The 14,563-nt window shown below is 42.1% G+C and overlaps 1 protein-coding gene across 1 annotated transcript in view; it reads left to right on the top strand.

Moving 5' to 3' along the window:
- Positions 1-13,715, top strand: part of ABCD2 (ATP binding cassette subfamily D member 2) — a gene marked incomplete at its 3' end in the record, with an annotated part of 64,829 nt that extends 51,114 nt beyond the window's left edge. Inside the window, exons 8-10 of the mRNA XM_084613232.1 lie at positions 6,019-6,103; positions 10,234-10,359; positions 13,505-13,715. Of these exons, the coding sequence (XP_084469358.1) occupies positions 6,019-6,103; positions 10,234-10,359; positions 13,505-13,715 (422 nt within the window). The remainder of the gene's footprint in view (positions 1-6,018; positions 6,104-10,233; positions 10,360-13,504) is intronic.
- Positions 13,716-14,563: the final 848 nt, after the last annotated feature.

Genomic DNA, 14,563 nt, shown 5'->3' with positions numbered 1-14,563 from the left:
CATGATAAACTCACAGCTTGTTTGTTCCATTTCCCCCCTTCCTTCCTCTCCACAAGACAAGCAACATACAAAGGGTGCAGGAGAAGGATGGCAATCAAAAAATGTGTACTTTTATATGCATTACATACATTTTGCATATGTGCATGTTAATAGACATGATGTACCTTTTTTAAAAATACACATTACTTTACCCAACAGGCTCTCATGTAACCATTATTAGTTTAGCCAATTTCTAGCAACACCTGTGGAATATCTGCAAGCTATTTAAACAATTTACATGTTTTTATTATTCTTAAGAAAAGGAGCAAGATGTATATCTATAACAAACAGCATTTCTCATTGTTTGCTCTTGTCTTTCACATCCCACTCCCTTTGTTTCCCATCCCTTGCTGTATTATGTCTCTGTTAGGGCTGTGCCCTGAGGAGTTTACAGTTTGTCTATATTTTAATCGTCTGTGATTGCTGGGTGCACGTAATAAGGTGCTGTAAGGATTTGTGCTCCACTCCCTAGAGGTAGGGTTGAGAGCCAAATACAGCCTAGAGTAAGCAAGCCTGATTCTGATCTGATTTATACCAGAATAATCCCATTGTCTTCAGTAGAGTTACTTCAGATTTACATCAGTATAAATATAATCAAAATCTGGCCCAGCGGGTGCAACTGCTGTGGAAGTCTCTGGACCATATTCAGTGGTGATGTAAGCTCGCAGCCTGCACCCTCTCCTGCACACAAACTCCCTCCCAGAGGCCAATTCCTATTCCCATTATAGCCAATAGCAGAAATTCCATTTTACTGCACCGGGACTAAGATTCAGCCTAAAATGAGTCAAAGTGGGTGGTAAGAGAACGAAAAATAACTTGCCCAGATTTGGCATTTAATAGATGTACTATCCACATGTAACTTACTCTCTGTGGGGGCAGAAGCAGGATGCAACAGGAAACTCAACTAACCAGTGGGTGCAAGAAAAATCAGGTCTTTTCCACCCCAATAAATTAATTTATGCTGATCGAATCTGAACATTCCTAAACCCAAATTCAGCTCTGGTGCCAGCAGACAACTCCCAGTGTGAGGTGCATTCCCTTAGGCGAGGGGCTGAATTTGCTATCCATATCATTGTTCTCCACGCCAACTTGTCAGGCTCTGGGTTCTACATGGTCAGGCATGGTAGCTGGACGTGGGGTTAGGATTGGGCCACTTTGAAACCATGGCCCATGGACAGGCTGTGGATCAGAACTAGGGTCAGAATCCATGGACAAGCCAAATCAGGATATCAGTCAGAAAACGAGTTGATGCCAGATTGGAGTCAGTCCAAGGGTCTGGGGGTCAGGAGGCTAATGCAAACCTGGAGCGGGGTCAGGGCAAGGCATGAACCAGGCTAAAGTAGATTGGGATAAGGCTGGGGGGCAGGAACAGGAGCCAGATCAAGAGCAGGCTGGAAGCCTAGGAAATCTGTAGTACTTAGGGCCCTACCAAATTCATGGCCGTGAAAAACATGTCCTAGACCATGACGTCTGATCTCCCCCATGAAATCAGGCTATTGTAGGGGAGACCAGATTTCACAGAGCTAGGCGGCCGGAGAGCGGCAGCTGCTGACCAGTAGCCAAGCTGTGAAGGCAGCACAGCCACCAACAGCAATGCAGAAGTGAGGACAGCATGGTATGGTATGTCACCCAGCTCTGAAGGCAGCAGCACAGAAGTAAGGGTGGCAATACCATGACCTTCCTATAACAGCCTTGCGACCACCCCCCTCCACCCCAGCCTGCTGTGAAATTTCTGGTTTAAATATATGAAACTGTGAAATTTACCATTTTTAAAATCCTATGACCATGTAATTGACCAAAATGGACCATGCATTTGGTAGGGCCCAAGTAATATTGCAAAGCAGCAGAAGGGTTCCTGGCCAGGAAGTGCTGTTGCACAGACTGACTTGCAGCTCTGCAGGGTCAGTGAAATACTTGTGCCTGGGGGTCATCTGACCTGGGTCTTGCTCAGGGATAGGCTGCTGCAGCATACTGAGTGGGGAGTCACTGCAGGTTCTGTTGGAGCAGTGAGTCAGGACCAGCTGACAGGTTTCAGAGTAGCAGCCGTGTTAGTCTGTATCCACAAAAAGAGTGAGCTACCCTGGCCTGGCTGCAGGTTTGCCTCACATATCAGATGAGGGGCACTTACCCTTGTTTTCCAACAAGCTTATAATAGCCAGTTTATTTATACTACTGCTGGATTTGGTCCCAGATCCACAAAAAGGACACTGACAGTGTCTTCTCAGCTAGAGGAACCTCATATTGTGTTTATTTATAAAGCCCACACTACAACACTGTGAAGGTGCTCAGGATGCTGTCCAATAATTTTACAATAAAATAAATGAATAGAAACATAAAATATATTAGAAATAATAAATAAAGCCATGGTTAACATTTGATGTTGAAAAGACATGGCCAGTAATCTAGATTAAAGAGTTAAAAAGTAAATATGGATCTGTAGAGCTTTAATTCCCCATCCTGGGTCAAAATGTGTACGTATTTAGCAACTGTCAGTAGCACTGCAGCCTGGGGCACACTGATCAGTTTATTACATTATAAACTCCCCAGATACCTGTTGTAACCTGCCTAGTGCTTGCCCAGTTTTGTCGGCTTAGGGACTGATGAACCACCAAGCAGGTGAAACTAGTTCATGACTTTGCAGCATTATTATTTTGCATTACGGTAGCTCCAGGAGCCTTTTCAGTACTTGGTTCCCATAGGCCTGGGCACTATATAGACATACAGACAGACCTGGCATATGCTCCAGAGACTTCAGTCTGATAACTATAGTTCTATTTATGCTTTTGTCAATGAAGCTGCTCCACCCCGATCCTCAATTTGCCTATTTTTCAGTGTTTCAAAAGAACATGTGGACTGTCTATTGACCATTTTGCGGGAGCAGAGTGCAATCCTTTCCATGTAGACGGGGCTCATGGGATGTACTTTACCACATGTGCTCAGAACAAATGCCTACTTTTTGTTGTTGAAAGTGGGAGAGGATGATCCAGGAGCCTGTACAAGGAACTGAATTGGTTTTGCAATCAAATTTAGAGTAGTTTTGACAAGAGCTTCCACTTACGATACTCTGGCCAAGAGCACCCAGGCTTAAACATATTAAACATGTGCCATTCTGATAGTCTGGTTGTTTTTTTTTTTGCTTGATTGCTTTGTTACATATATTCTGTCATGTGACTAAACCAACCTTTTATCTGTGAAATGTCTCTAAATCCATTCTGAAATCCCACAGTTCTCCTTTCACAAACAACTTTGGAGAGATGTTTTCCTGCCATTTCTAAAATGAATATATATACAATATTCAATATTCTTTACGTCTGTGTTGTGCAATCAGAGACTAAGGGGAAGTTATAAGGATCTCGTCCTTAACCTCTCTGCCTTAGTTTTCTTATCTGTAAAATGGGGATAATTGCCTGTGTCACCGGGTGTTGTAAGCTTTATTGAAGTCTCCAAAGCACTGAGATACTTTGCTGAAAGGTGCTATGTAAGTGCAAAGGGTTTATCCACATGCAATTGTTGCAGATATAAACTGTGAGGTTGGTTTATTGCAAGCTACACTACCGACTGTTCAGAGGAAGAAATCAGAGCATTAGAAATTAGCATTAATTTAAAATTTACCCAACAGGTAACATTTATATTATGTTCCCTAACCATTATTAAATCCTTACGTTTCTAAGTCTCATGGAGGGGATGGATGAGGAAGGCATTAGAGGGAATAGGGCAGCGGAAACAAACAAAAATACTAGTATACAGTTAAAGTATAAGTTAAAGCAGAATCAAACCTGGCAATTTTGCCTTGATAAATGGAAGTCACATCTTTTTTTGGAGGGGACCATAGGGGGAGTTTACTAAACAGGTCATGTTCCCTCCATTTCCAGCAATCTTTCCTCTCTTTTGCCTTCTACCACTCTTGTACCATATCTGGTATAGGCTGTAGGTGGGCACAGTCCCCACTCTTAGTACGTGCGCACACACAGAGACCACTTTGGATCCAGAACATCCATCCCAATACGTTCCTGGGGTTCCCTTTTTTATTAACGTAAAAAGAAAGATATAAACATCAGCCTCAGTTACTTCCTGAGTTTAGTTGTTCGCATGGCTACTACTTTCTGTCCCTACCCCAGTTCCCCTTGTCTTAAACAGACACACCAAAACTTCTGTTCCCCTTGGTTGGAGGTCACCAGACCCATGGCATCTGTCTGCTGGGCTGAGTCTGCAGAATAGCACTCCATCTCAGTGCTGTGTTGGGTCGTAGCACCTGGGACACCCTGTCACAAAGAGCCCCCACATTCAGTTATCACCAGTGGTAGAATTCACCCAAATGGTAACTCAAGTGGGAGACAATTAAGCAACTTTCTTTAAAGGAAATCCGCTGATAGGAAGCAATATACATGCCATATACTGAGAGCCAGATAGATCCTCCAGATTTGAGTTCAATGTAATTCTAAGAAATAATAGAACCTAGGACTGAAAAAGTTGTATTTCTCTGTCATTTACGTGCATGTACATATATGAATAATGTCATTGCGTTACTACATATTTTACAATCGGGTAGACAGAAGATTCCAGGAATTCAGCTTACAGTATTACTGATTCCCATTTTCATTTAGCTTGACTTCCCATCAGGAGACTTACTGAGGCTTCTTAAATTACAAAGGCACAGCCCTGGTGGGCCCTGGCACAATTCCAACAATGCCATTGTGTAGTCAGAAGCCTACAGCACCCTTGCAAAACCCTGCCTGCACTTTTCTAACCATAGACCAAAGTCAAGAAATCACACAGCCTAACTTGCTTACTTGACCTTGTTTATGGTGTTATCTGGCAACTGTTCATTTTTGATCAGGCAGCGGAAGCAGAAAAGGTCTTTGTGGATCTCTTTATTCCTCTAGTTTCAGTGGTGTTGGGTTGATCTAGAAATATATCCTCCTTCTCTTCCACCCCCTCTCCCACCTGTCAGACAGTCTGTCTCTCTCCTCTGTAAATGATTGATTGGGAGAAATGTGCTTACCCTAGTTTCTCCCTTTTAAAAATAATTTCTTGTTTTGCACTGTTCTATCAAGCTTAATTTTATTAAAATCTTAATTTTAATAAGGTAGCCTGTATAATGTGAGGAGTATGCCATAATGCTGACATAAACACAATTCCACAATAATAAGCAAATAAAATGCATTCAGATAGGGTTTTTTTACTGATTTTTCTATGAGGAAGAGATGGTAAAAAGATTTATGGGAAAATCTAATTATATAAACAGTGTCAAATGTTATAGAAATTGTGGGTTACCTTTTTATTAAAGGGGCGGAGAGGTTTGCATGCGAAAAAAAAATCTGTGTGCGCACACGTGCTGTACAGGTATCCAGTTTGTGTTAGCTGCCCATTTGTGCATACAGTCTGCATTCACAGTGCAGAGGCATGTGAGTGACATTTCTAACTGGGTCACCAAAAATCTGAGCAGACATCATTCTTACCTGCAATAGCAAGGGAGTCACTCTGTAACTGTTATAGTTTTATATTTTGACTCATTGAATTCTCATTTATTTTCTTAAATTTCCTTTCTCTTTATCCTGTAGGTTGATTATTTTAAAATTCTTATTCAACTTTTAAGGAAGTGTTGCATTATCCCATGGGAAAGTAACATGCCAGGAAAAAAAAAAAGAAATAGATTTACCCAGCTGAAAGAATATATTTGTCAGAGGTGACATGTAAACATTTCAGAAGTGCATAAGTGACTTAGGAGCCAAATCTCATTTTCAAAATTGAAGTGGGATTTAGGAGCCTATTTCAAATAAGACTATGGGATTTAGGATCATAAGTGTCTTAGGCACTTCGGAAAATTTTACCCAGCACCTTGATCTACCTCTTCTACCACACCACTGGGAATTTTGTTTCTGCTTTAAATCGAGGATTGCAGGCACGCAGGAACTTAATTTTCTGTGGTTTCTTGTTTTGTACATTATAGTTCCCTGTTTTGTTTGTATCTTTTTGAAGGCTGGGATGCTGTGATGGACTGGAGAGATGTCTTATCAGGAGGAGAAAAGCAGAGGATGGGCATGGCTCGCATGTTTTATCATAAGTAAGTGTATTCACTTGCTCTTCAGGCAGCCAAGCTCTGGAAGCTTGCAAAAATGGTTTGAGCAGTGATAGTCTTTATACCCCCACACAGTACTGATCGGCAGTTGCACAGGAAAAGAGACTTCACAGTTTGTAAGAGGTGTGTGTATGAGATCTGCTTTTTAGTTTGGGAGATGCTTCTTGTTTCTGCTTTAATTTGTCCCTAAAAGCATTGCGTTTTCCAGACATTACTCTCCTTAGCATCTTGAACAAAAATGATCACATTGGGGCAATCCTAGAAATATCGTGGGAAATATCGTCATACGGGGGATGTGAGTTTGAGACCTATCCTTTGGACCTTTACTCTTGGACCACCTGAGGCTGGAAACTCTGCAAAGGCAACACACTCAGCACCTGGAGGGATAGAAGCATCTTGAGTTGCTCTTTAGTTACTTTCTGATACATTAACACTGCTGAGTAATACAAGATCAGCCCTGCACACAGAAGTTCCACCACCATGCACAGAGCAAGATCAGGAAGCAAAAGCCATTAACACTTATATTGCAGTACTGCCTAGAAGCCAGACAGGTATGGGCCTCACTGTGCTAGGTGCTGTACACACCGATACCAAATAACAGTCCCAGCATGGGATTCAAACCTAGATTCCCTGTTGGGTATTTTATCTAATCAGAACATAAGAATGGCCACACTGGGTCAGATCAGTGGCCTATCTAGTCCAGTCCAGTCCCCTCTCTCTGATAGTGGCCAGTGCCAGATGCTTCAAAGGGAATGAACAGAAAAGAGCAGTTTTGAATAATCCATCTGCTCTCATCCAGTCCTAGCTTTTGGCAGTTGAAAGTTCAGGGACAGTGGCACATGGGGTTGCTATTAGTCAGGCTGGACCTATCCTCCATGGATTTATATAATTCTTTTTTGAACCCAGTTATATCTTTGGCCTTCACAACATCCCGTGGTAATGAGTTCCACAGGCTGATTGTGTGTTATGTGAAGAAGCCTTTCCTTTTGTTTGTTTTAAACCTGCTGCCTGATCATTTAATCAGGTGACCTCTACTTCCCTTTTGCAAAGGGGTAAATAACACTTTTTCTCCGCACCAGTCATGATTTTATAGACCTCTGTCATATCCCCCTTTGTCATCTCTTTTCTAATCTGAACAGTCCCAGTCTTTTTAATCTCTCCTCCTATGGAAGTTCTTCCAAACCCCTAGTCATTTTGGTTGCCCTTCTCTGCACCTTTTCCAATTCTAGTGTGTGTGTGTGTGTATGTGTGTATATATATATATATATATATTTTAAGATGGGTCAACCAGATCTGCATGCAGTATTCCAAGTGTAGGCATACTATGCATTTATATACTGGCAATATGATATTTACTGTCTTCTTATCTATCCCTTTCCTAATGGGTCCTAATATTCTGCTCACTTTTTTGAGTGCCACCGCACATTGAGCGAATGTTTTTAGAGAACTATCAATGATGCCAAGATCTCTTTGATTGGCAACAGCTAATTTAAACCACATCATTTTGTATGTATAGTTGGGATTATTTTTTCCAATGTGCATTACTTTGCATTTATTAACACTGAATTTTGTCTGCTGTTTTGTCACTCAGTGGATGACTGGGTTTAGTGAGATCCCTTTGTGACTCTTCACAGTCAGCTTTGCACTTAACTATTTTGAATAATTTTGTGTCATCTGCAAATGTTGCCACTTCTCTGTTCACCCTCTTTTCCAGATCACTTATGAATATGTTGAACAGCACAGCTTCCAGTACAGATCCTTGGGTTACTCCACTATTTACCTTTCTCCATTGTGAAAACTGACTATTTATTCCTACCCTCTGTTTCCCATCTTTTAACCAGTTATTGATCCAATGAGAGGACCTTCCCTTTTATCTTACTTTGTTTAAGGGCCTTTGACATAGGACCTTGTCATAGGCTTTCTGAAAGTACAAGTACACTATATTAGCTGGATCACCCTTGTCCACATATTTGTTTGACTCCTTCAGAGAATTCTAACAGATTGGTGAGACATGATTTCCCTTTACACAAGCTGTGTTGACTCTTCCCCCAACATATCATGTTCATCTCTGTCTCTGATGATTTTGTTCGATGGTAGTCATAGAATCATAGAATATCAGGGTTGGAAGGGACCCCAGAAGGTCATCTAGTCCAACCCCCTGCTCAAAGCAGGACCAATTCCCAGTTAAATCATCCCAGCCAGGGCTTTGTCAAGCCTGACCTTAAAAACCTCTAAGGAAGGAGATTCTACCACCTCCCTAGGTAACGCATTCCAGTGTTTCACCACCCTCTTAGTGAAAAAGTTTTTCCTAATATCCAATCTAAACCTCCCCCACTGCAACTTGAGACCATTACTCCTCGTTCTGTCATCTGCTACCATTGAGAACAGTCTAGAGCCATCCTCTTTGGAACCCCCTTTCAGGTAGTTGAAAGCAGCTATCAACTCCCCCCTCATTCTTCTCTTCTGCAGGCTAAACAATCCCAGCTCCCTCAGCCTCTCCTCATAACTCATGTGTTCCAGTCCCCTAATCATTTTTGTTGCCCTTTGCTGGACTCTCTCCAATTTATCCACATCCTTCTTGAAGTGTGGGGCCCAAAACTGGACACAGTACTCCAGATGAGGCCTCACCAATGTCGAATAGAGGGGAACGATCACGTCCCTCGATCTGCTCGCTATGCCCCTACTTATACATCCCAAAATGCCATTGGCCTTCTTGGCAACAAGGGCACACTGCTGACTCATATCCAGCTTCTCGTCCACTGTCACCCCTAGGTCCTTTTCCGCAGAACTGCTGCCTAGCCATTCGGTTCCTAGTCCGTAGCCGTGCATTGGGTTCTTCCGTCCTAAGTGCAGGACCCTGCACTTATCCTTATTGAACCTCATCAGATTCCTTTTGGCCCAATCTTCCAATTGGTCTAGGTCCTTCTGTATCCTATCCCTCCCCTCCAGCGTATCTACCACTCCTCCCAGTTTAGTATCATCCGCAAATTTGCTGAGAGTGCAATCCACACCATCCTCCAGATCATTTATGAAGATATTGAATAAAACCGGCCCCAGGACCGACCCTTGGGGCACTCCACTTGATACCGGCTGCCAACTAGACATGGAGCCATTGATCACTACCCGTTGAGCCCGACAATCTAGCCAGCTTTCTACCCACCTTATAGTGCATTCATCCAGCCCATACTTCCTTAACTTGCTGACAAGAATACTATGGGAGACCGTGTCAAAAGCTTTGCTAAAGTCAAGAAACAATACATCCACTGCTTTCCCTTCATCCACAGAACCAGTAATCTCATCATAAAAGGCGATTAGATTAGTCAGACATGACCTTCCCTTGGTGAATCCATGCTGGCTGTTCCTGATCACTTTCCTCTCATGCAAGTGCTTCAGGATTGATTCTTTGAGGACCTGCTCCATGATTTTTCCAGGGACTGAGGTGAGGCTGACTGGCCTGTAGTTCCCAGGATCTTCCTTCTTCCCTTTTTTAAAGATAGTCTATCTATTCCATTCCAAAGGCAGTAGTGTAGTGGTTCTAGGGTATAAGCCTCACGTGTGTAATTTAATATCAACCTATTTTGAGTAGCTGCCCACTATATTCTTTTGTCAGCCAGAATGGCTGCCTGTAAGCAGCGTAAAGCATTCCCTTCCCTCAGGTAATTGTGGCCTGGGGGGTAAGAGTGTGATCTGGGATTGAGCCTAGATCTCTCGAATGGCAGAGCAATGCTTTATCACTGATCCACCAAGCTGGGCTCCTAGGTAAGGACTTTTAATGTATTTTTATTAGAACTTTGGAGCTTCTATGATATTGTACAGCACTTGCAAACTTCTCACTAATCTGCTGCATGTAGAGTGAAGCCTCTATTCTACTCCCATGCACTAGTGGGTTATAATTAAAGACCAAGGCAGTTTTACCTGAGTAAGGGTTTGAGGAGTGGGGCCATTGTGCTGTTGCATACTAGCTTACAGTACTAGATGAGTGACAGTGGGCTCTGAAAACCAGTTATCTCACCCAACAAGCATCATCTCTGTTCTTTAAATTAAGCATTGTATGCAGTGTATAGGAATGTTGTGCAAAAACTAAATGAGGAACACGTTTTCTTTTCTTTTGAAAGACCAAAATATGCATTATTGGATGAATGTACGAGTGCTGTAAGCATTGATGTTGAAGGAAAGATATTCCAAGCTGCAAAAGGTTCTGGGATATCCTTGCTTTCTATCACACACAGACCTTCTCTTTGGTGAGTATATCCAAGTACTTACAATGGGGGGTTATTTTTAGCTTTCTACCAGATGATAGACTCGCTTTTCTTCTGTGCTCCAGAACACTTGTTAAATCAATATCTATGCTCCTTTTAAGATAACTTGACTACAATAATAGACATGGAACTGCATTTAGCATTGATTTTCTCCCTTTTATGTACACCTATTTATTTCCTTTTTTTAATGCATTTGAATTTTTCACTCTTAATAGCAACGTGCAGATAGTGAAAGAGCCAATTAATTAATACATCATGTCACAGCTGCAGCAAATATCACAATATTATTCTGTAAACATGAAGGGAAAAGATAAATAGAATGGCTACTTCTCAGGCAGGTTGTCCATTGCTTGGAAGAAGAAGATGGCCAATATGTCACCAATATAATCTCCTCCTTTGTCTTTCACAAGTAGGGTGACCAGATGTCCCTATTTTTTTTTTTAGGGACAGTCCTGATTTTTGGGTCTTTTTCTTATATAGGCTCCTATCACCCTCCACCCCCTGTCCCGATTTTTCACACTTGCTGTTTAGTCACCCTATTCACAAGGAGGAACAGACCCATCATTTATAGCATCAATTATGCATTCTAATCCTGCAATGTTTTTTACCTCTCAGTGCACCCCCAAGCAGGAAATCTGTTACTAAATGGGAACCATTAGTTCTCAAGTCCAAGTTCTCCACTGCCACCTTCTTTTTTTATCCTGTGACAAAAGGCTTTGTGCCCTCTTGACCTCACAGTTGAAATATGCTGTATTACTGTCCCATTCCCTTAGCTTCTCTGAGAAAAGGATTGCTTCCGCCATATTCCTCCCTAGTCAGTGAGACTAGTCACAGAGCAGAAAGTAAAGCATGTGTAGGATTGGGGCCTAAATTATGAAAAAAACTCAAATGACAGGAAATCTGGAAAAATAGAAGTTTACCACCCCCAAGCTCAGCTCCCATATTCCACTTATTTTTAAAAGCGATTAGATTATATTAAAAATAAAAAAACGATTTAAATATAAAAAAGAGCAAGCTTATTTTAAAATCACTGGATAAGAAAGCAAGTATCTAGTTAAATATGGGAGTGGGGGAGAGATGTCTAGCCTACAAGAGAGTGAGACCCCAGAGGGAGCTTCTATGTATTGGTTTGGATTGAAGGTCTTTGGAGGTCTGTGTCCCCACTGTTTTTACTTCTTTTCAGATAATTATGCTGGTCAGGCAGGTTTCCAGTTCCTCTTGTAATCTCCATTTGTTTATCAAAATTATCAACTGATCTGATCGTTTGATAGCAAGAGAGACAAATTTTAATACATCCATTTCATAAACTTGTGGGGAATAAACACTGTGTGTATTGGTCTTGAATGGGAAGAAAGAAGTACAAATTCTGAGATTTAGACTTAAAACGTCTTCAACTCAGCTATGCTTCCCAGGGTATTGCCAGGCAGAGACAGAAGATCAGATTATGAACTGTTCTCTCTTCCTCAAGGATAACACGGGACAATACCAGTTATTTTATGTTTCATGCAGCAGATAGTCTGAGATGGCTGATTAATGCTGTCTGGGAGAGCAGCCAATTTTCTTCTCAGGACAGTGTCTTCTTTCTAATTTATGTGTCTTTTGGGAGTGGGTATAAGAGGATTGGTTAAACAATCTGTGCTATACAGAACAATGCATGTGAAGTGGTCATTATAATGATACAATTCTATCTCATCTGCTGATTATGTCATAAACGTGGAAGTTTATTAATTTATCAAATCTCCTTTATGGAATTACATGACTTTGATAATCACCACTTTGTGATGTAGTTCGACATCAATAAACTTCCTTTCAATTACCCAGCTCATAACAGCACATCTGCTGGAAACCCCACCCCCCCATGTTCTTAAGTATCTGTATGTGTCTTGAAAAAGTCAATGTGCAAATCTTGTAATATTTCTTTGAGCACACGCCCTGCTGCTGATTGAAAGATCTATGACACCTGTGCTGAGTTGTTTTTTTTCCACTACTTGCAAATCAAGGGACACTGGAGAACTGAAGGGTTTGGACAGGCAAAGCTTACAGTCAGGGCTTGAAATTCAGGAAAAATGACATGCAACGTAAAATAAATACAGTCGCACCAATAGCATTCTGATGTCCTGCACTCAGTCCTGCAAAATATCGGGACCTGTGGACTTTCTGGTAGGAAGGTATAATATCACATAGAAAGTAACAAAGAAAATTAAATGGTCTATATGCTCCCTCCATTCTGTGGAGTGGAAGGGGTCATTTTATATAAATGGGGGCTTGGGCTTGTGTAGAGGTCCCATAGCTGTGGAGTTGTGATGTCCTTGTGTGAAGGGGACTCCCTGCAGCATGAGGCATTCTGCTCAGGTAAGCGCACATAGAGAGCAGCTGCCGATTCTCTTCAGGTGGGTGGGCAGGAGAGAAGGATTTTCCTTGGCTGGTTGAGGTGGTGTAGAGGTCTCGGCTGCTTTGGTGAGTGCAGCCAGGAAAGAGGGCTCCCTGCTGCCATTCCCCTATGACAGAGAGCCCCAGATGCTGCTGCTGTTACAGTATCTGAAGAAACAGGGCTTTGCCGGGCAGCACAGCCTCAGCCGCCATTGCCATTCCTTGTTGGGCAGCCAGGAAGTGGGAGACAGCCACCTCCACCCCCTGAAGCCAAAGGCCCTGGGGTAGCACCCCTAATAACCCAGTTGAGGGTGCCCACCAGCACCACCTCAGCAGGGAGCTCTGAGAGGGCGGGGGGCTCAATTGCTGCAAACCGTGGCTTGTCTTTGTCTACACTCAGGGGTCAGCACCAGTGCAGCTACGTAGACTGCTGACCGGCAACTGCTGAATCCCTGTGTAGGCAAGGCCTTAGGGTAAGTCCCAGTGACTTTCAATGAGACTTAGGCTACAAAGTTCTGAAGTCTCTTTTTGAAAATGGGACTTAGGCTTCCAAGTCACATACTTGCTTTTAAAAGCTTTTCCCAGTGACTGTAAAAACGGCCCATCCTCAGCCATGGTGGTATTGCAGCGTGAAGATGTTTTATACAAAAGTGCCTGGCTCAAAGTCTGCCTTAAGGCACTTAACACCCAGGAACCTCAAACCTTACTTACAAAAATGTCCCTAAAGCCATTACTAATATTTTAAATTCTTCTGCAGGAAGTACCATACTCACTTGTTGCAGTTTGATGGAGAAGGAGGCTGGCGTTTAGAACAATTGGACACTGCTATCCGCTTATCACTCAATGAGGAAAAACAAAGACTAGAATCCCAGCTTGCAGGAATTCCTGAAATGCAGCAGCGACTGAATGAACTTTGCAAAATCTTGGGAGAAGATTCAGTGCTTAAAACAATGGATAAAGAGGAATAAATATCTTAATTTATGTTTGATATTTTTAATTATTTTTAGTTAAAAGCTTTATAAATTTAACAACACTTGTTTGCATGCATTGTGGTAGGCTTAGAGCATAGAAAAAAGTAGTCAGCAAAAAATAGGGCTTTATAAGATTTTAGCATTTTGGTATTAAGGAAGAACGTAGTTTGAACCCTGAAAAGTAGATCAGCAAATGCACTTTGTACAAGATTAGTCATGAGAGCTTACAGTAATTCCTAGTGAAAGCCCAATTCACCTTTGTTACCGGCACAGTTAGATGTGCTTGGTGAATTCTTGCTTGGGAGTTGATGGGCAGAATGTGCTCTCATGACAGAATGCCCTGTGCATATGATATGCCTGCTAAACAAAGCAAATCTGGCAGCATGGAGCAATGCAAGGCAGGTTTTGGGTGAGTATGCACATGCATGCAAAAATCTAGTTTGGGTACAAGGAAACATTTTCCTGTCTATGTGAAACCAATCTGTTCCTCAGCTGAGCTGTATGCATGTTGTTAGTTGCATTTCCCTAGGAAATAACAACATGACAGGCAGCCCAGAAAATAACTGTCATAACAGCAGCCATCCAACTGTCCTTTCAACCAATTAACAGGGCTTTAACAAGATAGATAATACACATGTAGAGTACAGAATGCCACAATGCATAATTTAAGAAGCCTTTTTTCCTCAGGACATGTACATTAATTCCTAGTAACCTTTCAAGGGATTATGAATGTGAATGCCCATTATACAGTATACTCTGGTAGGCAAGGCATTGGATCCTGAGTCAGACTCAGGTTCTGTTCCTGGCTCTGCCACGGACCTGCTGTGACCTCGAGCAAGTCACTA

Source organism: Lepidochelys olivacea (assembly GCF_965140295.1).
Source record: "Lepidochelys olivacea isolate rLepOli2 genome assembly, chromosome: 1".
NCBI classification, from domain to species: Eukaryota; Metazoa; Chordata; order Testudines; family Cheloniidae; genus Lepidochelys; species Lepidochelys olivacea.
The sequence above is the reverse complement of the archived record's forward strand: the minus strand, read 5'-3'. Positions and strand labels throughout refer to the sequence as shown.